Genomic DNA, 26,306 nt, shown 5'->3' with positions numbered 1-26,306 from the left:
GTTCAAAGAATAGGAGCACTGAGGAAAGGAAGCGAGCAACTCAGACCAGCAAATACCCCTCCAAATAAGCTTCAAAGTTACAAAATTTTAGAAAAGTTATTCAATTATGAACTTCATACAGAAGTGTGCTAGTTTTCATCTTAACTTCAAAACAAATAGCTGCCTTCATCACAGACTTAACTGCACCCCTAATTTCTGAAAGAACTTGTCATCTATTTGCAGTGGCCTTGAGAAGGCCACTGTTGGTTTAGCTGCTTGAAGTCATGCATTTCAAATTTATTCTGAAGAAAGAATACTGTTGCAGAGAATACATAGGCATGCATGCCTGCCTGCAAAATTAATTTAGAACAATAGTTTATGTGTTAGCTTTACTCCCAGAAATCCGAGGGTAGAAAACTGTAATAGTGATTGTATGCTGTAGTTTAGCCGATAAAAATATACAACATTCTAGCAGTTGAAGACTTTCTTAAAAAGGTATATCTTCAAATCAAGAACTGTGTTGAAATTTCTCTGTGTTAGGGCTATGACAATTGCTTTTAACACAGCAGTGTCACTTCTTGAATCTCATTAGCCTAATTTAAAAAAATAACATTCAGAACTAATTCAAACAGAAAAACACACACTTATTTGTGTTAGCTAAGTTGTAAAAGAAAATTCTCTGCAAAAAGAGCAAAAAACTGGCAAAAACAGACTTCACTATTGGGTGAATACCAAGTTGGACACATTAAGACATAAAAACTACATCTTTCTTTAAAGTTATTGAAGTTAACTTGCAGTAGAATTAAAGTATTTCCTCTGAAGGAAAAATGAAAAAATTCAATAGGAAATTGCTGTCAACAAGCATCACTACTGCAGAGCTCAATCTACAAGTTTATCTGTCAATCTTCAGCTCCACAAATTCTGAACAAGCAGCACATGACAAAACTTCAGGCTCAATTTAACCCATATTCAAGGCTGATTCTAAAAAATCTCCAAAACATTCAGCAAGTGAAATGAAATACAAACTACGCTTCTACTGTAACCGTAAGAAAAATAAAATCCAATTTACCTTTGAAATTCAGGTTATTACCAAAAATTGTATTATCATACAGCTGAAACCTCCCCCACATTATAGTCATAGATTTATATTTACAGCTAACAGTGACATATCTAAGGTAGCTACAGACCCTCTACATAATCTCGGTTTATCAAATAAAAGTTCACATTGATCTAAAAGGCACAAAAGAACATTATCCTTAAAATGGCAAATTATAACAGCGAAATCTATATTAGTACTACAGTCTTGTAAAATTAAAGCTTTGAATTCAGCATTTAATTAGTGAATAAAGAATCATTAACTGCTGAATTTATCAAGTATTACACACAGCATAAAAAATAGCTTCTCAAACCAAAAGTACAAGAGATGTTACAGTGGTTTCCAGCTCTCCAAAATTTTGTTATGCTTAACAAGGTAAACAACACAAGCAAACACATAAATAGTTCCAAGTTTCAATCAATCTTAAAGTTAGGAGTAGAAAAGGCAGTACCTTTCTGAAAGCGGGAGAAAAGAAACAAAAGAACAGCTACGGTTTCTCAAGCCCCAGCAGTAGGTCACTGTGGCAGGCAGTGGGGCTGCCCAAGCCCAGCCACTCTGCCTTTCATTCTCCTTCATGAAAAGGAAGGTTCAGGACACTGGGGCCCGGCCTTGTCAGGCAACAGTGCCCAAGGGCAACTCCCCAACCACTGTCCCTTCCCTCCCACATACACAAGGTTTTCAGCCACTAAAAGCATACAAGCAAGCAGTACTAAGTCACCCACATTCAAAGGCTTTTGGGATCCTATGTCACAGCATATGTCAGTGGCCTAGGAATACGCCAACAGGCAGCACCCAGCACCAAGCCTTCACTGCACCAGGCAGCAGACCTGCCAGAGCCCTATTGCTAGAGGAACATTACAGTACTTCGAACTTCTTATCACAGTTAGGGTTGGGTTCTCCCCCCCCTCCCCTTCCCCCCCCTCCTTTTTTTCCCCCCAAAAAGCTGAAGACTGGATTCCTGTTAGTCTTCAACGCATTCGAAGTTACCAGCTTCTCAGCTCCACAGAGCACAAACATTAGCCAGGCAATACAATTTTTATGCTTAGGAAAAGCTGTTAAGAAAATTAAAAATCTGAAACAGCAGGGAGACACAGCCCCCAGCAGCCACTCCACACAGTATACTTGTTCTGTTAGCTCTTCTCCAAGACTAACTCCTTCACTTATTAAGCAAAAACAAGCCAAACAATAATCAGGCTTAGCAAGTCAACTTTTTTCTGGGTTCAGGAGCATTTCTAGGAAACTGACAGTTCCAATACTGCACCAGTAGTAGCATCCAGAAGAGCTACTTAAGAGCAAGAGCTGTGCACGTTGGAACAAAACCATCACTCAGAAGTTGAACTGAAGAGCATTCAAACAGCTAAAGCACCATATGCAAAACTGAAAAACATTAAGCACAAGATCAGGAAAATTATGTAGGAAAGTCTGTCATAAACAAGAGCTGTTACTGAACTTTCTGGACATTATTCTTCACATTTTACACTTTTTTACCCTTTAACTTTTATCAAAAGTTGAGAGACAACTGGAGACTTACATGCACTCTCATTATTATCTTTCTTTACCCTTTCAGAATCACATCAGTATTTTGATAATCGTACATACCAAGGAAAATGCCCACTGAAAAAAAGCTTCCCCAAATCGGAACCTGACAGCTTAGCCAAGGGTAACAAGTGATTTAAAAAGTCTCACAGGTAAAGAAATAGGTCACACTTCCATAATAAACATTCAAGTTATCTGTGAAGAGGCATTCTTTTTTTCAAATAGGATGCTACAAATAGTGAGAGACAGCTTCTTTCTTTCACACTGGATACGCAAAACCTATGGATTAATCATGTATTTGCCCATTTAACAATGTAATACAAATTAACTTTGTGTTGTGCTTTTACTTGTATAAAATGAGTTCTCCTCCCACTCTGTAGGTTTTTTAAAAAAGTAATAAACAAAAATAAACAATAATTGAGGTTGGATGGGACCTCTAAGGAGTTGATCCAATTCTTTATTCATTTTGTAGTTTAGCTAGGTTGACTACCTCACAAATTCAGTTATTAAGATACTACAGGACACCAGCGAGAGCCCTGGTAAAGCCAAGGTAACTGATGTTCACTGCTCTTTTGTCCTTGGAGCTGGCCATATCAAGCATGGCTACCAGATTAGCCAGGCATGATTTGCCACAATAAACTCACATTGACTGCTCTCAGTCATATTCTCACACTTCACGTAACAAGACATGGCTTCCAAAAAAAAATTCACACCATATTTTTTTTACAATTACTTCCCTGCAGTTCTCTGGATCAAAGAAACAGTTACTCGCTTCCAGTCGTAAGGAACCTCCCACAATACTGGCATTTCAAAGATGAGAGAGAGCAGTCTCACAACGAAATAAGCTCACTCCCTCAACTCCCAGATGCATCCCATCCATCCCACGGGCTTTTCTGTGTCCAATTCACTTGCGTAACACCCAACTGATCTTTCCCTGCTGTGAACAGGACTACACTTTGGCACTGCAACTAGGCTCAGGGATCTAGGAGTGGACTTTCCCAGTAAAGGCCAAAGCAATTTAGGCACTGAGCGTCTCAGACTTCTCCAGGCTCTTTGCCATTATCAGGTACTCTGCCCAATGCGCCCACGTTTTCCTTTCTTTTGTTGCTGATGCATAGAAACTCCCTGTTGCCCCTTCACATCCTCCAGTACATAGTCAAGAGATATTGTCAACGCCATCAGAATTTTGGCTTCCTTAGTCATGCCCCTTCACACTTTGACAAGTCTTACTCCTGGGTAACCCATCCCTGCCTTCACCTGCTGCATACTCACTTTCTGCATTTGAGCTCTGCCTGAGTTCCCCATACAGCCCAGGCAGGCTTCTGCCACACTTTATCAGTCTTCTCTGTGTCAGAACAAACAGCTTCTGTACTTGAAGAAGACTATCCTTGAGTATCAACCAGCTCTCCTGGGCCACTTCGACTTCCAAAGCAGTCTCCCACGGGATCCTGACAACCAAATCCTTGCTCAGGACAAAAACCTGTTCTCTTGAAGTCGAGGGCTGTAATTCTGCTATTTGTCTTACCCGCTCTTCTTGGGAACCTAAACCTCACCATTTCAGAGTGGTCATCAGGCTTCACATCCCTGATCACCTCTTCCCTCTTTGTAAGAGGCACAACATCTTTTCTAGTTAACTCTTCAATCATTTGTGTCATGGAATCATCCCACACACGTTCCAGAAGACTCCTCAGTTGCTTTTACTCTGTCTTTCCAGCAGATATCACGATGGTTGAAACCCCACAAGTACTAGGGTCTGCAATCATGAGGCTTCCTACAGTTTTCCAGAACTGGTTCCATGCACTTCCTATTTTCAGTCAGGTCTGCAGCAGACATCCACCACAACATCGCCTAGCAGCAGAAGTCACAGTCTTCTCTACACCAAGGGTATCTATCCTCCACTTACTCAGGCATAGGCTCTTGCAAAGCTCTTCGCTCTGCAGATTCTCTGCAAAGAACCTATTCATCTGTTTGTCCTTCCTAATCCTGCAGCCAGCTCATCTCCTCCCTGCAGCTCATTCACCTGCAACTCAGCACCTGGACCCAGAGCACACCTCACACTTCTGAGGGCACTCAGCCCCTTGTCCCAGCCTCAGGGAGAAGCACCAGGCATTGCCTACAGCCCGAGACATAGAAGACTACAGCCCCTTCTCCTTCCATGTACTTCAAATGTTAAGTCATGACTGCTGCCAAGATTTAAGATTAACACATGTTCACTCCCTCAAAGCTGCTTTTCTTTCACCCTTACAATATGGCAGACTAAGGAAACAATGTGGCCATGGGACAACTTTTGCAGGGAGTATCATAAGAAACCAGTCCCCAACATTTCACTAATGTTACTTCCAAAGTGTCCTTTACAAAAGTAGTGTTGATACTATCTAAGAACAGACAAATACCTATTAAAAGTTTGTTCAAAGAAATAAATTGCACTACACAAACAAGCTTTAACTTCCTCTGACTTCTTGCTAAATGCATAGAATCCTAGTTTGATGCAGGGCCCCCTCCAAGGTCTGGTTACAGCTCAGAAGAGCTCTCTTACTATTCACCAAACCGTCAGCTTCACCATACATGTGCCCAACCCCTCTTATAAGCATATATGCTGAGAAACAGAATCAGTTGCCCACAGTGGGAAACAAGACAAAACCAAAAGCATTCCCTAGAGGACAAATGCTGTGTTCTCTAGCAGACTAGAAAGGAAAGCTTCATTCAAGTTACCTCTGATGCTCCATTACTATCTTAAGTCAGTAGAGGAAATTAATTCCTAACAGAACTATGACAGTCAAATACACCTGCACTGCTCAAAAGAATTTTAGCATTTTAAGTCAATATCAAGACAAAGATTTTCATTAACTATTAGACATTCATGTGACAGAATTTAATACAAGCCTTTTAACAACACCCTTTGGGATCTCTACTATTCAGCATCATGACAGAGCATTGGAAATGAGTAGTCCAAACACCAAGCACTCAGTTTCACACATCTGGAAGAGTAATACACTGTCTGGGATCACAGGACAAACGAAGCCACTCAGCAGGAGAAACTTAAAACTGCCTTTTTTTTTCCATTCTCAAGAGACAAATGCTGCAAAGGTAAGAAATATCACCATAATATCTGTACGAAGACAGACCACCTGATCCTCAAGAAAGTGCCTATAACATACTCTGATGAGAATCTGTCAAAAAGTGCCAACCACCAAGAGGTGGAAGATCACCTGGTCAAACCTGGTTTTATACAACACCACCAGCCAAACGTGATCACTGGCCATGGGCCAGCATCCCACACTGCTAACTAGAATCTTCTCTCTATGCAATTCAACATAGCTGCCTCAGCTTCCATTCATATTCCTCTCCCACAGGGAGCGGTGCTCCAACAGTTGTGTTATCGTGGGACCCAAGCTCAATGCACGTTCATTGCGCTGACAGCTCCATGCACGCAGAGCATGCCACAGTACCCAATTATAATCTAAGACTACAAAGAAAATACAAAGGGATATAAAACAAATTTATGAACTCGTAACATACTTTCTAAGACTGGCATCAGCGTAGACTAAGATTTTTGCACGATCGCAAAAAAAGGGTTGTTGAAAACCAAAAAGGTAGAGTACATATCAGCTTTCGTCAGGCAGCTCAGACTGCTCATGTGGAAGAAAGGATGTAAAGAGCTGTGCCTCCTTTTCTTTTTCCCACTCCCCCCTTCCAAAGCGCTATCGTTCACTGCCCCCAATAGGCACCCTCCGTGCCACACAATCTATGGTTGCTTCTCAGATTCATTCATAATGCTTCAGGAAACTACATACAGAATAAAAAGGATGAGAACAAAATCATAAAAGGTCAATCTTGGAGACACGCTTCCTGGACAGTGATGTTCCATTACTACGGAAAGCAGACAAGGAAGATGACGTGCTTTCACAAGCAATCAGTGTGTCACAAGTTTGCCTACAGCTAAGCCCATATTAAAAACACTTTCACTTTAAGAACTGTCAGCATCCTTTATTACAAGATGTGTATGTTGCAGGTTAAGAGGTAAACAGATATTAAACACTAGCTACAAAAGGACTGCAAGAATTCATGCAATACTATGCATCAAATTAACCTCCAGGAATGAAACTCAGAGCATTGCCTGATTACCACAGCAAGACAGGAACTGAAAAAGGTACTATACCTAAACAGAATACAAGCATTTCCATCAACCCAAGTCACCTTTAAGTATAGCTATCACCTTGTACCAACCATTCAAACACAGACTACTATTCTTACCTTATATTAAACAAGGCACATTAAGGTTTGGGAGGAGGTCAGTTTTTCTGAGGGGGAGAGGGGACTGTGGCTGGTTTCTTTTGGGTTGGTTTTTTTTGGCTGGCTGGTTTAGGGTTTTTTGAGGGGTTGTACTGGGTTTGCATGGCAAGGTTTTGGTAGCAAGATGGCTACTGGGGTGGCTTCCATGAGAAACTGCTAGAAGCTTCCGCCATGTCTGGTAGAGCCAATGTCAGCTGGCGCCAAGCCCCTCAGCAACAGTGGTAGTGCCTCTGTGGTAAGATATTTAAGAAGGGGAAAAACTGTTGTGGAACAGCAGCCAGAAGAAGGGATTGGGAACATGTGAGAGAAACAACTCTGCAGACACCAAGGTCAGTACAGAAGGAGGGGGTGCTCAGGTGCTGGAGCAGAGATTCCCCTCGAGAAGACCATGGTGAGGCAGGCAATCCCCCTGAAGCCCATGGAGGTCCACGGTGGACCAGATGTGCACCCGCAGCCCATGGAGAGAGGAGCCCCTGTCAGAGCAGCTGAATGCCCAAAAGAGGCTGTGACCCTGTGGACAGCCTATGCTGAAGCAGGATCTTTGCAGGACCTGTGGCCCCATGGAGAGCTGGAGTGGATTTGCTGGCAGGACTTGTGACCCCATGGGGGACCCACAATGGAGCAGCCTGTTCCTGAAGGACTGCACCCTGTGGAAAGGGACCCACATTGGAGCAGTTCATGAAAAGCTGCAGCCCGTGGGAGGGACCTTCACACTGGAGCAGGGGCAGAGTGTGAGGAGTCCTCCCCCTGAGGAAGAAGGAGCAGCAGAGACAACACATGATGAACTGACCACAACCCCCATTCCCCATCTGCCTGTGCCACTTCGAAGGAGGAAGCAGAGAAAGTCAGGAGTAAAGTTAAACCCAGAAAGAAAGGAGGGGTTAGGGGAAGGCGTTTTTAAGGCTTTTTGGTTTTATTTCTCATTACCCTACTCTGATTTGATTGGCAATAAATTAATTTCCCCAAGTGAAGTCTATTTTGCCTGTGACAGTAATTGGCAAGTGACCTCCCTGTCCTTATCCCCCAACACACAAGCCTTTCATCATATTTTTCTCCCCCTGTCCAGCTAAGAAAGGGGAGTGATAGAGCAGCTTTGGTGCACACCAGGGTCAAGCCAACACAGTCGATTCTGGCACTCAACACAGGGCATGAGGAATCCAAGATATAGATAAAAATTGTGAGAGGTAACAGGCAAAACATGGACTAAACACATCTAGAGAACAAAGACTAGAATGATTGTGGGGAATTTCTGTTGTTGTAATTTTGGTGAAGGTACCAGGATTTGACACCGTCCTGCATGATGTCCTTGTCTCTCAAATGAAGAGACATGAATTTGGCAGATGGACCACGCGGTAGATTAGTAATTGGCTGGATGATCACACTCAAGGCACTGCAGTCAACAGCTTGACGTCCAAGTGGAGACCAGTGATGAGTGGTGTTCCTCAGGGGTTGGTATTGGGACCAGTGCTGTTTAACATCTTTGTCAGCAACATGGACAGTGGGACTGAGTGCACCCTGAGCAAGTCTGCTGACAACACCAAGCTGAGCAGTGCGGTCAACACACCCCAGGGAAGGGATGCTATCTAGAGGGACCTTGGCAGGCTGGAGAGGTGGGCCCATGTGAACCTCATGAAGTTCAACACAGCCAAGTGCAAGGTGCTGCACATGGGTCAGGACAATCCCAAGCCCAAATACAGGCCAGCAGAGAATGGACTGAGAACAGCCCTGTCGACAAGGACTTGGGGGTACTGGTGCATGAAAATCTGGACATCAGCCACCAATGTGCGCTCGCAGCCCAGAAGGCCAACTGTATCCTGGGCTGCACCAAGAGAAGCATGGCCAGCAGGGCGAGGGAGGGGATTCTGCCCCTCTACTCTGGTGACAGCCCACCTGGAGTCCTGTGTCCAGCTCTGGAGACCCCAGCACAGGAAAGGCATGGACCTGTTGGAGTGGGTCCAGAGGAGGTCACAAAAATGATCAGAGAGCTGGAGCACCTCTCCTGTGAGGACAGGCTGAGGGAGTTGGGGCTGTTCAGCCTGGAGGAAGAGAAGGCTGCAGGGACACCTTACTGCGGCCTTTCAGTACCTGAAGGGGCCTACAAGAGAGCTGGAGAGGGACTTTGTAGAAGGGCCTGTAGTGATAGGACAATGGGTAATAGCTGTAGACTGAAAGAGGGCAGATTTAGACCGGACAGAAAAAAGAAATTCTTTACTCTGATGGTGGTGAGGCAGTGGAACAGGTTGCCCGCAGGAGCTGTGGAGACCCCCTCCCTGGTAGCGTTCAAGGCCAGGTTGGATGGGGCTCTGAGCAACCTGGTCTAGTGGAAGGTGTCCCTGCTCATGGCAGTGAGGGTTGGAACTAGATGATCTATAACATCCCTTCCAACCCAAACCATTCTATGAATGCAAGCAAGTCATCTGCTTTCATTGGTGTTGTGACAATGTGATTGATTCTGGTGTGGGGAATTATTTTTTGATATAAGTGAAGTTTGAAGATTGTGTGATCAATGTGACGAATGTGTATTCTAATGATAATTCTCAAATATGTGACTGAGGCGAGTGGTGTTTTTTCAGAGGCTTTTGGGGGTTGTTTGTTTGGGTTTTTATGTTTTTTTAAAAAAAAAAAAACAAGAAGTGTCAAACCACTTTGTGCTACTTTTTGTTTAAATATTTCAGTAAATTCATCCTGAAAAATAATCAAGAAAATACCAGGGTTGTAAGCAGTTTCAGAAAACTCCTTTTTGGATGCAATTTCAAACATTTATAATTGATACTATCATTTAGAAGAATTGCTATACTAATTTCCAATGAAGGCCTGAAATCAGGCTTCAAAGCTGACTATACTGACCTAGAAGATTAAGCTTTAGCCAGACACTAAGAGACAAGTACTAAACTAAAAATGAGGTATGTCATATTTCAGTCATGGTGGCCAAGACATGAAAAAAGTTTCAGGATAGAATGAGAGTGTCATCATAACATTTGATATTTTAAGACCTATTACCAGCAAGAAATATAAATTCAGATCAACTCCTACATAACCTGTTTTTTCACAGGCATTGCTTATTCATACATACTCAGAAGTGCTCCATGTCAACCTATGACAGAAACCTGAGTTTCAATCAAGGCCTTTATAGTAATAAATGCCATTTTAGGGAAAATTTTAATTGAGAGACATGATCAGTCTGGCTAGCAGGACAACATCCATACATACACAGGCATGATAATTCAAAGAAAACAAGTACGGAAGTTTTCTACTGGGAGAAAAACAGCAGTGACTGCTATCTAGAGCATCTTGTCTCCAAGAAAAAGTGAAAAATAATTTGCATATGAAGCAGTCACTTAAAAATTAAGAGGCTTTTTTCATAAAATTGAGATTTAGATATATTTTTGTATTTTCCATGTTCAATAGTTTGAACACAGGCTTATAATCTCCAAATTCAACTTCAAATAGTCCATTCTAAGAAATTGAATGTGACAAATTTAGTCACACTAATTTCACAGTAAGAACTTGCCATCCAGAGATGACCTTTAAATGATGATTCTACTCCTGATTCCCCTCTCACACCCAAATTAGACAAGTTTGGAGGACAGAGATACAATTTGTTGGTTTTAACTAAACAACCATCACCATGTGTTTGAAACAGCTATCAAAGGATGTTAGTTGCTACCTACAGACAATTCAGTAGTAATAAGTAAGAGGGTGTCTCAAACTCACACTTTTTACTTTCATCAAGGTAGCGTTATAATTTAAACAAGTGAAAGATGCTTTTTAAGAACAAGGAAAAGAGTATAACTTAAAACCACAACACCTATAAGTGTGACATGCATCCATACCTATACCTTCTATCCCACAAACTGCATTTCTTTCCTTCTCCCTACTACACCTTCACTTTGTTTCATTATTCACTGCAAGTCTGCCTCAGGTCTATCTCTGTCTGGAAGTCACCTTAACAGTAAAAGGAAACTCAGCCCAAGGCCCACCAACCGGTGTTTTCACCCACACAGACAAGAAATTGGGTAGTATTACCAAACAGCACCACTCATGAATACCACCCAAAAGCAGATCATCCTTGAATGTCCACAACCACAGCTGATGATAAATAGCACAGCTGGGACAATATAAGCCACAGGAGCACCAGATCTCAATTTCCACCATGAAACAGTTACTGTCAAGGACCTGGGTGAAAGAAAGTCAGGAAACAGATACAACACTCAAAGCCTCAAGCAAGAAGGAGTCCAAAGACTTTCTGGTCTTGTCGCCAAGAGGGTGAGGCAGCAGGAGACAATGCCGCTGCAGCACCTCTCTTAGAGGAAGATGGTGTAACTACTTCTCTGGTCACACTGACATGTTTAATTGCATAAAACTTACTGCATATAGCACTTTCCACCATCACTGCAGGAAAGGTCTACAGATCAACACAGGCAAAGTGGACTAGAACAGGTGCACATCCACTTGTTTTCTTGGGGCAATTCACTGGAATAAGCACAGTAGGTTTGAGCCAGCATTCTGGCAGCAGGAGCCATTGATCCAGAGCTGCCAATGACAGTATTTCAAGCTGTGTCCTCAGCAAGCACTCATGGCATCAAAGCAAGGAGCTGGCTGCTCTTCTTCTGCCCCCCCCAGAAAGAGACACAAGTCTTCAGAAAAAGTGAAGCCTAGGGACTTCAGCCCAGCTCAGCCTGTCGCCTAAACTTTAAGGTTGATCACTGAGGTGCATGTACGTCTCTCCAAAGCCCAGAGCTCTGGGTACAGTATCAGAGCTCTGCAGCCAGCAAGGCAACAGAAGTCAGTTTAACTGATGGCTGACCTACTCCCAACTCATTCTGCTTCCACACACAGCTCCAGCATCTGTCAGACACTCCACTGAAATACTTTAGCATGCTAAATCAGTAGAAAATATGTTCACTAACTTGACAAATAAGGTGTCTGGTGCATTCATAGCACTCAAACAGCTCAGTACAAGGTCAGAAAAGTGCTGGAGCAAGAAAGGGCCCAGAAGGACAGTACCAGGCAAGCAATTAGAGCAGCTTCAGTGTATATTAGCATTTAGTTCAAAACAGGACTGCATTTTTTACATTAATCTCCCAGTCATCCCCACTTACAACACATTTGTCTCCAACACACAGCTATCTCCAAGCACATGAACTGGGTATCTTCCAGGCAAAACTCCACCAAAAGATGCAGTCCAGCCAGCACAAGCCACCACTAGCAGGCATCAAGGCCACAGCACCAGACTAGAACCAGAGAACTAGAAGGCAGGCAAGGGCACCATGTTTTCAGCATGAACCATTTCACCCTAGACCCATCCCTGTTACTCTACACTAACCTACTGATGCAGATAGTCATCAGCATGCACAGAACTGCTGCTTTGCTCTCCACAGCACTGAGCACCTGCACATTTGGGTCACAACTAACTTCTGACTGGGCTTCCACATTTCCCTGCCCCAAGGATAATTCAGTACAACTTCTGACAATCACCTTTCCCCAAATGAGATTTATGCCAAGAAAGGAGTTTTAATCCATGCATTAATCCTTCAAATAAATCAGCTTGATAATTAAATCACCTTCCCCATGAAGGTCAAAAGACATGGATTCAACTCCCTCTTTCCAATGTGTGCTTCCCACCTCCAAGGAAGTGTCCCCAGAAAGACTGCAGCCTGATGCATAAAGCACTCTACACCCTTCCTCTCCTACTCAATCTTAACAGTTTCAACTGCAATCCAACACAAGCAACATTTCAGCTTAGCCATCAAAATACTCAATAGGAGTATGACCCGTTCCAAAGGTCATGCATGCATTTCACATCATCCTATCACTGAATAAAATGCACAGCCAGTCTTTGGAGAACTGGCTGAAACTTCAGGACTCTCCAGCTCTGATGAGTCCCCCAACTTTTAAAACTGCAGATCAAGCTTGGATTGCTCCTTATAGCCAACAAAAAAATTATTTCATCAACAGTGCCCTCCACCAATCCACTCAGCTTAGAAGCAATGATACACTTTTAAAAAAGAAAAAGTAGACTGCACTTAGCAGGCAAGACAATTTTGAACAAAAGCACACTCCTTCCACAGAGGTACTGAGTCTTCACAGGATGACCACCACTTACATCCCACATTTTACACAACTGTTCAGTAGTTCACTCAAAGCAAGGGCACAGAAGAACAACATTACCTCCACCATCTCTTGTGAAGAAATAAGCAACATGCCATCTTGGTTTTGAAACAAAAGGTAAACACACTGAAGTAAGGACAACTGCAAAGCTGGCCCTAACAACTTCTTGGTGTGATCTGGTACCTTCCTATTCTGCACACCTTGCAAACACCTTCATGAAGAGTGAGTTTCTGCAGACAGTACGTGGAGGCAGACTCCATTCTATACTCTCTAGACAACAGTCCAGTAATCAAGTGTTTAAACAAGGCATTAAAATATTAGTTTCCTTTTCATGTAGGTACTTGAACAGCTCTCTCCTCAGGTTATCCGAGCACAAACTCCTGAAGTGCCATTGGGAGGCAATGAGCTGTCAAAATGACTGAATTTCTAGTTTTCTAGCAGACAATAGAAGAAAGCTTTACATATTTTAAAGTAAACAGCAAAAGAACAAGTAAATGAGAGTTTAGACAAACTTTAAGACCTCTGTATTGTAAGTTACAAGTAAAGAAAACTCCTCGGTTTTGGATAAGCTTGCATTTTCTAATCTAATTAACTTTTTAGATTAAAGCTTAAATGCCAAATTTCCTTGCAATATTTTTGCCAAACAGATTTCTTAAAAACAAAAGAACCCAACAGCATCCTATTAAGTTATAGGGAAGTCTTCAACAAAAGGCACAGTTTCAGTCAAAAGTTCAACTTGTTCATCCAAATTCATTCAGCTCAACACAGACTTGGTGTAAAAGCTTACAAGCTTAATCAGCTCCGCAATTTCCCTAAACCACACTTCCCCTAACCTCCTAAAATACTGCCTCAGACTCCAAGCTTAAAAAAAAAAATAAAGTTAGGAAAGGAATATAGATCTTCCATTTCTAGGTAATTTGATTTTTTTCTCTTTTCCTTCACTCAGAAGCCTACAGTTTCTGGAGAACAGCTGAATTCTGTGCAATTACTTTTACATCATCGTTGATTTTATATTATCTAGCAGAACAAGATGATGATCTGCAAAAGCTAAAAACATTTGAAGATGTCTATGCTTAAGGCAATTTAATATAGTAGCACCTGAAGTCTTAAGTGACTGATAGAAAAAAACCTATGTTAAAGTATAGCTAACTGTCCACTACTCCTTAAAGTTTTAGGAACTTACATTACTTTCCCATGGGATTTTTTTCAGTCATTTATAGTTCATTGCTTCGTATGGCTATAGGATCCCTGCTGTGTTAAAAAATGCCAAATAAAATTATATCTCATTCACTGCTTTATGCTATACCTTCTTTTGTTCAGATCCAATTAGTGAAAGCTTGTTCTTCATTTATCATACTTTTAGCTGATTACATTAGGCATTACAATAGTTCTCTAGCTTTCCTTGACAATGTTTGCACCATCAGTGTTACATTTATGGTTGAGGAGGCTCTTTCATCTTAACTCTATTCCAATCAGTTCAGGGGGAAAAGTACATATGATTACTCTCGATCAGTCAAAACTTCTTTGCTTGTTTTCTCATCCCAAAAATAATTCCACCAGATATTTTAATCAGAAGAAATACAAATTCTGTTCATCCTTCCCCATTTTACCTATCCAAGTGTAAAGAATTAGTGTTTTGCAAGTTGAGCTCTGAAGTTTAAAAAAAAAAAAATCAGCATTTTGAACAGCATACAATCTCCTCCCTCTGCTTTCCCCAAAATAACAGATGTAATAAAGAGCATTAGCCAAGATTTTCAAGACCCTAACAAGCATCCATTATGACCTACTTTTCTCAGCATATTCAGTACCAGACAAGCAACTGCATACTCTATGGTAGTCTCAGAAGTCATTTTGTCAGGCTGTTTTCCCCAACCACTACAATTATTTTATTTTAGCAACTTCTCTTCCACTGCATAAATAATTTTGGACATAATTTTTCCCCCAATTCTCGCCCCCTCCCACCTCTGCAAAGGTAAATGTAATACAATCCCATTTAACACCATTTCCAATTACCTATAACTTTGCACTAATACACAAGCACCCAGAAGTCTCTGCACTCACCTACCTCCTTTTAAGCTCTGTTAACGTTCCCTCCCTATCACCTCAACAATTTTAACCTACAGAAATCCTTCAGGTTTTCGGTCATTTTTTTAAATTTAAGTGCACAAAACAGTATTTTTGTTCTTTGTATTTTCCTCCTTCAGGTAAGCTTTATTTGGCTCTCAGCAGGTTGTTCAGTTTTTGCCACACTCTCTATTTATAACAGTCTTTGCTGCTGCTTCCTGCTCATTAATGAAGTTTCAATTTCTTGAAACAAAAATTCCTTTGTACTGTTATAGTCTTGTTACCTTTCATTAATATGAAAGATTAGTCTGTCAAAACAACTATTGCTCGAACAGCATATTCAAGACATTTGCCATTGCGTTCCAAAGAAATCAAGTCTGAAGAACAAGAAAAAAAAAATCAGTTTCACTGAAGGTCTGTATGTATTTCAGGTATTCCCACCACCCCCACTCAGCACCATAAACTCAGCAAGGATTTCAGAGAATTTTAGAAGAAAGAAAAGTTGACTATTCAACAAAAAGACCCAAAATAAAGTTCCGGGATAAGACTATTCACTAATGAATCTTACAGTATATTTATTCAAAGACCAATGATTTTATGACCATGTATACCATTCCATCCAAACACCGCTCAAAATGCCTGCTTAGGTCATTTATACATTATGCATTTATTTTATTGTAAGTAACACAAGGAAAGTCCATACTGGGACTGGTGCTGTGTAACCACAGAATCAGAATGGTAGGGGTTGGAAGGGACCTCTGAGTCATCTAGTCCAACCCCCCTGCCAAAGCAGGGTCACCTACAGCAGGCTGCACAGGACCTTGTCCAGGCCAGTCTTGAATATCTCCAGAGAAGGAGACTCCACAACCTCCCTGGGCAGCCTGTTCCAGGGTTCCATCACCCTCAGAGGGAAGAAGTTCTTCCTCATGTTCAGATGGAACTCCCTATGCTTCATTCTGTGCCCATTGCCCCTTGTCCTGTCGCTGGGCACGACTGAAAAGAGTCTGGCCCCATCCTCCTGACGCCCACCATTAAGATATTTATAAGCATTTATAAGGTCCCCTCTCAGCCTTCTCTTCTTCAGGCTAAACAAGCCCAGCACCCTCAGCAAGATGCTCCAGTCCCCTCATCATCCATTTTTGTCAATGACAGACAGCAAGATCAACTGCATCCCCAGCAAGTTTGCAGATGACACCAAGCTGAGTGGTGCAGTTCACACGCCCCAGGGACAAGATGCCATCCAGAGGGACCTGGACAAGCTGGAGAGGTGGGCCTGTGTGAACCTCATGAGGTTCAACAAGGCTAAGTGCAGGGTCCTGCATGTGGGTCAGGACAACTCCTGCTATCAATACAGGCTGTGGGATGAAGGGATTGAGAGCAGCCCTGCCAAGAAGGACTTGAGGGTACTGGTGCATGGTCACAGCCCAGAAGGCCAACCATATCCTGGGCTGCATGAAGAGAAGCATGGCCAGCAGGTCGAGAGGCAATTCTGCCCCTCTGCTCCTCTCTGGTAAGACCCCACCTGGAGTCCTGCATCCAGCTCTGAAGCCCTCAGCACAGGAAAGACATGGACCTATTGGAGCAGGTCCAGAGGAGGCCACAAAAATGATCCGAGAGCTGGAACACCTCAACTATAAGAAAAGGCTGAGAGAGTTGGGGTTGTTTAGCCCAGAGAAGAGAAGGCTGCGGGGAGACCTTAGAGCAGCCTGCCAGTTCTTAAAGGGGGCCTATAGGAAAGATATGGAAAAAATCTTTTTAGCTAGGCCTGTTGTGACAGGACAGAGCAATGGTTTTAAACTAAGGGAGGGTAGACTTAGACTGGATCTAAGAAAGAAGTTTTTTTACAATGAGGGTGGTGAAACACTGGAACAGTGTACCCAGAAAGGTGGTAGAGGCCCCATCCCTGGAAACATTCAAGGTCAGGTTGGATGGGGCTCTGAGCAACTTGATCTAGTTGAAGATGTCCCTGCTCACTGTAGGGGGGTTGGGCTAGATGACCTCTGAAGGCCCCTTCTAACCCAAAGCATTCTATGATTCTCAGGAATTTGGTCTCTGGACTCATCTGTCGAGATCATCCAAACTGGCAGTCACATACACAACTGCCTTGGCTAGGTCATTCCCATGAACAATTAATAACTAGAGGTAACCAAGTCATTAAGACAGACGGCATTAGTTGAACTATTTCCCAGTGCCAGCACCCAGGGTAGTGATTAAAGAATGTATGGTAGACATAAGCAACATACATATAATGAGACAAAAAAATTAGGGCAGAGTTATTAAGTCTAAGCTATTTCAAGCACACAGCACTGTGTTTCACATAGCCTTTCTCTCATTTTCCTTTAACTACTTAGAGCTTCTTCAGTGCACACAGCTAATGCTTAGCCTTGTACAGATAGGTTTGATCAGTCTTTAAGTAAGGATCCAGAGAGCTAAGCAGATACTATTGCACCCTTACTGCACTTACCAGAGCCTCATCTCTAGTCCATGAATTCAAAGTGTCAGTGTCATTTACTCATAACAGTTCATAAAGATAATATTAAAGTGTGTTATATTAATGCATTTCTGAAATACCAGCTTGGATTTCCTTTCTCTTACGAACTATTACAAATTAAATCTCTAAAATACAAATAGAGTGTAAGACAGCACTGACACCTGAAGCAGAGTAGACATATTTTCAGTTTCCTCTTTGCAATGCACTATTCCTACTCCCTTCCCTAAGATCAGAAGTTGTACTTTTTCCTGTCATTCTTATTGCCTCATTACGTTCTTCAGCCTTGGTTTTTACTTAATTACTTTCAGACTTTTCCATAGTCTACAGCTCATAGCAGAATCCACACAATAAACAAAGCCATCCAGACACAACCAATTCATTTTCTAAAGTCTATTACAGACTGGTGAAAGAATACATTCTCTTTTTTCAAAGAGTTTTAGTTCATTTTCAGAATTAGTTCATGCCAGTGAACAAGGCTATGCAGGGCTGCTAAACAGGGAATTCATTTATCCTAACAGCAGATACCATATACATAAGATGAATACAAGTACCCATCAGCATGCTTAAGTTTTACTAGACAGATCATAGATTACATACAGAGTAGTCTGGATTCATATCCACTTAACTCTTTGCTTCCAAAATAATTAGTATTTATCATGATACCTGACACCCATCCATTCAGAATTCATCTCACAGTCTACAAGCTACTATATTCTCCCAGTTATGGCTACCAGTTAAAATCCAGACCAAGTAAACTCTTCACTCACCTCAGAAAGAAAGAATTACTTGGTAGAGAAATACAGCAGTAGGGCATTTGTCCTGTCTCAGAAAATCCAGTTTCAGTCCCTTGCTTTACCTACAGCCTATTTCTATCAACTGAGTTGGTCATGTAGGAATAGACCCACCAAAGGACTCAGACAAAAGCACTGTCAAACTCCAAAACTCTCAATAGTTCTCACCCTTCGCTCAACTCTAAAAACACCCAAGTTGTAACTATTTTCACAGATTCCATCAACCATGCTTCAGTTTTTCCAATGTTGAACAAACCAGCCACCTATATTCACAGGTCCTGTCCTGCACAAAATACACACTTTTTTCCTGATAGCTTGTCTGAGGGACCTCTTCTATTAAATCATAAGACAGGGTTTTAACACCCTTCCAGATTTCCACAACTATCCTGGGACACTGGAGCACCCACCGTCCTTTCTCCTGTAGGAGTTCTTGCAGGCAAGGAATAATATGATGTTCTCTCTGGTCAACAAGGATACAAACATGGCTACACTTGCTGTTATATGAAAGGAAATCACAGAATCACAGAATGGTAGGGGTTGGAAGGGACCTCTGTGGGTCATCTAGTCCAGCCCTCCTGCCAAAGCAGGGGCACCTACAGCAGGCTGCACAGGACCTTGTCCAGGCGGGTCTTGAATATCTCCAGAGAAGGAGACTCCACAACCTCCCTGGGCAGCCTGTTCCAGGGTTCCATCACCCTCAGAGGGAAGAAGTTCTTCCTCATGTTCAGACGGAACTTCCCATGTTTCAGTTTGTGCCCATTGCCCCTTGTCCTGTCACTGGGCACCACTGAAAAGAGTTTGGCCCCATCCTCCTGACACCCACCCTTCAGATATTTGTAGGCATTTATAAGGTCCCCTCGCAGCCTTTTCTTCAGGCTGAACAAGCCCAGTTCCCTCAACCTCTCCTCGTAGGGGAGATGCTCCAGTCCCCTCATCATCCTCGTAGCCCTCTGCTGGACTCTCTCCAGTAGCTCTTCATCCTTCTTGAACTGGGGAGCCCACAACTGGACACAGTACTCCAGATGAGGCCTCACTAGGGCAGTGTAGAGGGGAAGGAGAACCTCCCTCATCCTGCTGGCCACACTCTTCTTAATGCACCCCAGGATTCCATTGGCTTTCTTGGCAGCCAGGGCACACTGCTGGCTCATGGTTATCCTGTCGTCCACCAGGACACCCAGGTCCGTCTCCGCAGAGCTGCTCTCCAGCAGGTCCACCCCAAGCCTGTACTGGTGCATGAGGTTGTTCCTCCCCAGGTGCAGGACCCTGCATTTGCCTTTGTTGAACCTCATCAGGTTCCTCTCTGCCCAGCTTTCCAGCCTATCCAGGTCACACTGAATGGCAGCACAGCCTTCTGGTGTATCTACCACACCTCCCAGTTTGGTGTCGTCAGCAAACTTGCTGAGGGTACATTCTAACTCTTCATCCAGGTCGTTGATGAAGTTAAACAAGACTGGGCCCAGTACTGACCCTTGGGGGACACCACTTGTCACCAGCCTCCAACTAGACTCAGCCCTGCTGATGACAACCCTCTGAGTTCTGCCATTCAGCCAGTTCTCTATCCACTTCACCGACCACTCATCCAGCCCACACTTCCTCAGCTTCCCTAGGAGGATATCATGGGAGACTGTGTCGAAAGCCTTGCTGAAGTCAAGGTAGACAACATCCACGGCTCTCCCTTCATCTACCCAGCCAGTCATGTCATTGTAGAAAGCTCTCAGATTGGTCAGGCATGATTTCCCCTTGGTGAATCCATGCTGCCTACTCCTGATAACCTTCTTTTCTTCCACTTGCTTCATGATGGCCTCCAGGACAAGCTGCTCCATCACCTTTCCCAGGATGGAGGTGAGGCTGACCGGCCTGTGGTTCCCTGGGTCCTCCTTCTTGCCCTTTTTGAAGATTGGAGTGACATTGGCCTTTCTCCAGTCCTCGGGCACCTCTCCTGTCCTCCAGGACCTCTCAAAGATGAGAGTGGCTCAGCAATGACATCCGCCAGCTCCCTCAGCACTCGTGGGTGCATTCCATCAGGGCCCATGGATTTGTGGACGTCCAGATCGCTTAAGCAATCCCTCACACAGTCCTCCTTGACCAAGGGAAAGTCGTCCTCTTTGTAGGCTTCTTCTCTTACCTCCGGGGCCTGGGATTCCTGAGGGCCAGTCTTAGCACTGAAGACTGAAGCAAAGAAGGCATTCAGTAGCTCTGCCTTCCCCGCATCCTCCGTCACCAGGACACCCGCCTCATTCAGCAGCGGCCCCACATTGTCCCTAGCCTTCCTTTTGCTGCTGATGTAGTTGAAGAAGCCCTTCTTGTCGTTTTTGACATCCCTTGCCAGCTTCAATTCCAGGTGAGCCTTGGCCTTCCTCATCACACCCCTGCATGCTCTGACCACATTCCTGTACTCTTCCCAAGTGGCCTGTCCCTCTTTCCACATTCCATGGACCTTTCTCTTCTGCCTGATCTCCGCTAGAAGCTCCTTGTTTAACCATGCAGGTCTCCTGCCTCCTTTGCTACATTTCTTTCTCAGGGGATGCATTGCTCCTGTGCATGGAAGAAGTGTTGAAAAAATATGGAACGCTTCACGAATTTGCGTGTCATCCTTCCGCAGGGGCCATGCTAATCTTCTCTGTATCGTTCCAATTTTAGTATATGTGCTGCCGAAGCGAGCACGATTATCTTCCTATTCTTGCAACAAGTGACTTGGAAATATTTCTAAAACAGAGAAGAGACTACAAGACCTAAAAATGGGCAAGCAATTAGATAAGTACCACACTTGTCCAGATAGCCATGTTACCACGTTCCTGCCATGCTGCTGAGTATTAAGGGCACCTCAATATCCTCACGAAATGGAACAGCTCCAGCATGCCTATTCAACACACTCAGTAGGAGAGGGCATTCTCTGGGAAGTAATAAGCTGGATTTCCAGGCATAGGAACAATTTACACCAAGTTCTATACCATCTCCTAAGATCCACTTTTCATTGCCTTTGTGTACATTAGCAAAAACAAATTTAGGTTTCACTGTCGCTCTTCTACTTGGTGTGTCCATATCTACCAGGTGTAACATCTAGTTTAAACCAGGAAAAAAGCAAGGTAACATTTACATGAGCAAATCACAGAAGCGTTCACACAAAAAAACTTGATAAATACTTGTCCAATCTTCCCCCTGGGATTCTCCCTCCTTTCAAGAACATGGAGGAAAAGGACATATACAAACATACTTCAGAATTGCCAACATGCCCACCACGCCAATCAACAAGCCTACACAACAGTTGCAAGTCTTCTTGAATTACTATGAATCCCATCTACCATTTGAATTCAAGTAGTACTTACAGCATTGGCATCGACATCACTGTGTATGGCAACTGTTTTAATGCCCATCTTCTTACATGTTTTGATGACCTACCATATAGGAAGTGACAATTATCAATATTTAAAATACCAATAGTTTTAAAAATTAACTACAAAAAGAAGAAACTTAAAAGGTCACATACTTACTCGGCATGCAATCTCTCCTCTGTTGGCAATAAGGAGTTTTTCAAAAGTCTGAAGGGAAAAGAATAAGGATCTTGAGAGGTGAACAAAACACAAGTTTTTCTCCCTCCAGAAACATACATTCTTTTCTCCTCCACTTCCACTAAAACCCTGGTTTATCTATGAGCTTGTAAACTCTGAGCTCACCTACTCTTAAAAGGGTTCTGCTGATTTAACAATGATACAGCATAAAAGGTATGCCATACTGGATCTAGCTAGCACATACGCAGGTTCAAAGGAAAAATGTGTTGACTATTCACACCAGCATTCTCTGGATCTCCTTATCATGGAGCACATTTAATGCTGTAAATATACCTTCAATATTCCTATCATGCCTGTAAGAAGGAAATAACCTGTTAGAAGTCAATAAGCCTTACACCCTAGACAAAAACTTCCCACTAAGAGGCAGAGAAACAGAGTTGCTCAACATAAAAATCTCATTGCTGGGGGTAAGGGTTATTGCTGTCACTGGCTTTACTTCTAAATATACAGGTGCACTTTGATACTGCACCTGCTTGGTTGTAAACACAGGGTTCCACCAAAAGGGACAATCCTGCTTTATACACTTACCCCCACTGCTTCCCCTGCATCAGACCTCGCAGGGGTGCAGCTTCAGGACATATCAGTTCAACATACTAATCGAACAGTCCTACTCTGCCTCCCATGCTCCAAATCAAAAACAGGATAGGGAATCAGCAGGACTCTCCCCTTCAGGGGCAGCCAGCAGTTATACCAGATTAGGTTTATCGAAATATACCTCCAGACATTCAATAGCTATTCTCCCTCCTCTACACCAAACAGCTGTGGACTGGGAGGAGAGGAAGTATTGCCACTGCAACAATGAAACTGTTTGTCATCCCTACTGTCCTCAGATAACCTGAGGAAGGGAAGACAGGTATAAGAGGAAGGAACACTGCAAAACGCCAACAGGAATTGCTATTGACAGACCAAGGTAAATATTGTTTGCTCCCTTACTCCAAACAGGCAAATTCAATGCACCCTTGACCAAATTTACTTTTTCAAAGTCAGGGCTGAGCTGGCATCATATGACCAGTTTAAAAATGCTACCATGCAATAACAACATACAGAAATCAAGCAATAAAACCCTCCAGGCAAGAGCTGCAGTCAGCTTTTATGGTAAATTCAGACAGACCTGCTGATGAATGCATACAACCGCCTAGTACACAGGCACACCCACATCCCACTCAAAAGCTAGATCTTAAACATCCTTAAGCAAGCTGAATTATCAGAGGTACAAACACTGTTAGAACACCACAGGAGCTAGCAATCTGTTTGGAGAGCTTTTTTAGTTGGGGACTTGGTCTAAAACCCAAGCAAAAAAAATGAAATGTTTCCAACATGCTCACACAAATTGTTCCTGAATCTACATTTCAGCATTCAAGATATCTGAAGCTTTAGGCATACAGACTTCAAGGGGAGCAAAGAAACCCACCCAAACACTAGGCACTGAAAAGTTTAACAACTCAAATACTCCATCAACTTAGTTCGTGGTATACAACAGTTGTTTCATTAATCAAGTATGGTCACAGTGCAGGACAAGACTCTCAGTATCAAGATGTTAAGAACATTTGACATTCATTTTAATTTTCTAATTCTGCAATAAAGACACTAACAGGAAGAGACTGGACTCTTGCTCCTGCTGTTAAAGACAAGTCTCAAGTCCAGCACATTAAAAAAAAACAAAAATCAACTGCTTTGAAGTAACATGCACTTCTTTGTCATTTCCACTAATTAATTTAGAAGGGTCTGATATGAAAGTCTTGTCATTACAAAGACAGTGAAAGGGGCAGTGAAGGGAAAAAGCAGAAAAGGGCTTAAACTATCTGTAGTAGCCACTGATTGGAATGACATAGCTTCTAGTTAAGAGAAATCAAATACCCAATTACACTGTCTAAACATAACTATGCCTTTAGAAAAGGAAGAGGACCTTGATTAAGCAAGGACCTTAAGAACACAGATTTCTTCAGAAGGCTTCTTTTTAAGCCACAATTCTAGGTACATACCATTTTTCCCAGGTCTCTAACACCGTTTCACTCCTGGTTAATTGCTTCTGCACTGGTAGTAAGGGCAAGCCTATCAGTCCTGAATTGTTGGCATTCCTGCCCTGCAACACTAGCTTACCTTCAGCCACACTATTTTTCCAAGCGTGTTACTCTAGAGGTCATACCAAGACAATCTCCTGCAAGAAAAGTTTTTCTTGGCTCGTAACTGTAAGTTGAGATGGCTACTACACAAGTCCCAAGACGAGGATTTACTATTCTCCTCAGGCCTTAAAGGCCCATCTTCATCCAAGCCCTGGAAGTTCTCACCTCAGTGTCAGATCATCTAACAACCATGCTGCCACTACTGCATGCTTTTGTTTCTATGAAAAGTTTTTGGCTAGTCTAGCTCCCAGATGTTTTAACAAGCCTATACCTCCCATACTATGTAAACTATTAATAGTTGTTTCACAGTTATAACATGTTCAGACCAGTACATAACTTTTCCAAGCTCACAATCACTTATCCAACCTTTTCAGATACGCACTTGAAGTAGTACTCAATCTTGACAAGTACACTGCAAAAGCAACTTCCTTTTTGGTTTAAAAAAAAGGAAAAACATGCTATCAAACCAGTGACTGTACAGGGGTTATACTAGGAGAACTATCATTGTTAGTACCAGCACAAGCAAGAAGACAGCTTTAAAAGCTACATGTCAGTAGTACAGTAAAGTGTTAAAGATAAAGCATGCACCATAGTGCTTACCTTTTCATTTGGATCATACACAGACGAATACAGTTTATGTGAAGTTATAATGCACCATCTTGAACACAGCGCTTCACACTACAGAAAAAAGAAAGAGTTAAAACATTTTCCTCCTGCTACAGTATTGCTGTAAGATAAAAACAGTTCATATACTGACATCTTGAGGAAACTCTTCCATATCCTTTCACTTCCATATCCTTTCACTCCCCCACCAAGCAGATGAAAGCTTATAAAGATGTGCCCTCTGCCAAGCACCCAACAAAAAGCAAACAATTCAAGCTCTAGATATGGAGTCATTAGCTCAGGTATAAATATTTTTAATAAAGTCTACACGATATCATCTTCTTTCCTTCCTGTTCCAAGGAAAACCTACCAAGAGGTTCTCAAAAGAGCACATGAGCGTGTGTCTGTACACACTTGGGATGGGGAGAGGCCTTCACTGCCAGGGAGCTGTTGGGAATAGAGCAGGTACTGGACTGGGCCAGTACGGAAGGCAAAAGTAAAACAGACTATAGATGCTAGTTCAGCTCCCAGTCTTCCCCACCACAACTCCTGACAGTTGTTTGAGGAAGAGAGGCCTTTTTCTCCTTTTCTGAGACTTCCGCTCTGAACCAATTTCTACAAAGACTTGGTTGCTACAGTTAAACAATTCTGCTTGATATGTCACATGCTATTTCAAATAACACAATACAGTTAAGGATTGAATTCTGCCAGCTACAACAGCGCCTACCAGCTGGTCATTATCCCAAGCCTACAGCAGGACTGTTACACCTTCAGTGACTGTATTGCAATTTAGATCCCGACAGAGGGAAGAGCAAGGACAAGCTATGGCAGAAGCAGCAGAGTATACTCTCCTGCTCCAGACTGCATGCAGTTACATGGATTGAGTCCCCTCCCCTCAAACTATTGATGGAATTGCTTCTGGGACCACAAGTAGTCCGAGAAAGGTCATACAACACACACAAAAAAACTCTCCACCTAGTTAATATTATTCATTGAAGAAAGTGCTTGTTAAGCACTAAGGGGCTAATCTAAATACTTGCAGTTAGCTGGGAGAGGGAGGGAGCAAGGGAGGAAAAAGCTTCTAAACTTTCTTGTAAACACCTTTTACACAAAGCTAGTTTTGAATGTATATGAGAAGACAGAAAAGTTATGCCACAGATGGAAACTGGAAGGAAAGGCTACAATGGAAAAATTAGTTAGCATTAAGTTTCAGAATCTTAGCCAAGTGCTTCTTGAAAAAAAGCCCTGTACAAACTTTTTATACAGAAAGAGTAAAGTTACCAAGCAATTAAAAATCTGGAAAAGCATTAAATGACACTGAGCTGTTTTTACACTACAGAATTGGAGAGATTTCACATAATAATCTTGTAATAGCCTAACCTAACTATGCATCTATGTTTAAAAAACTTAACTACCTCCTCCCACATGCACTAGAATCACTTAAGAGAACCAGGTTCAGCCCTGAATTGAATCCACATGGGGTAATTTCCTAAAACAAATCAAGCATATTGCTCAACTTGGATGAGAAATTCCAACTCTAATTCACAGTTTTGTAACCACCAGGTTGTGGGGTTTTGTATGTATCTGTACCAACATACACTAAGGTTTAAGAGCTTGCTTAATCTAGAATCCGCTTCAAGAAAGGTCTCA

General features: G+C 42.6%; 1 protein-coding gene and 1 non-coding gene across 2 annotated transcripts in view; both read right to left on the bottom strand.

Moving 5' to 3' along the window:
- PCCA (propionyl-CoA carboxylase subunit alpha) overlaps positions 1–26,306 on the bottom strand; it is a 300,689-nt gene that overhangs the window by 269,604 nt on the left and 4,779 nt on the right. Inside the window, exons 2-4 of the mRNA XM_075424221.1 lie at positions 24,654–24,731; positions 21,853–21,900; positions 21,688–21,756 (exon numbers count right to left, since the gene is read on the bottom strand). Coding sequence (XP_075280336.1) covers positions 21,688–21,756; positions 21,853–21,900; positions 24,654–24,731 — 195 coding nt within the window. The remainder of the gene's footprint in view (positions 1–21,687; positions 21,757–21,852; positions 21,901–24,653; positions 24,732–26,306) is intronic.
- On the bottom strand, positions 20,919–21,025 carry LOC142364333 (U6 spliceosomal RNA). Its single transcript, XR_012766241.1, has one exon. It is a non-coding gene; the product is annotated as a U6 spliceosomal RNA (small nuclear RNA).

The sequence above is a fragment of the Opisthocomus hoazin genome, chromosome 1 (assembly GCF_030867145.1).
Source record: "Opisthocomus hoazin isolate bOpiHoa1 chromosome 1, bOpiHoa1.hap1, whole genome shotgun sequence".
Taxonomy (NCBI): domain Eukaryota; kingdom Metazoa; phylum Chordata; class Aves; order Opisthocomiformes; family Opisthocomidae; genus Opisthocomus; species Opisthocomus hoazin.
This window is presented reverse-complemented; position numbering and strand designations above follow the sequence as displayed.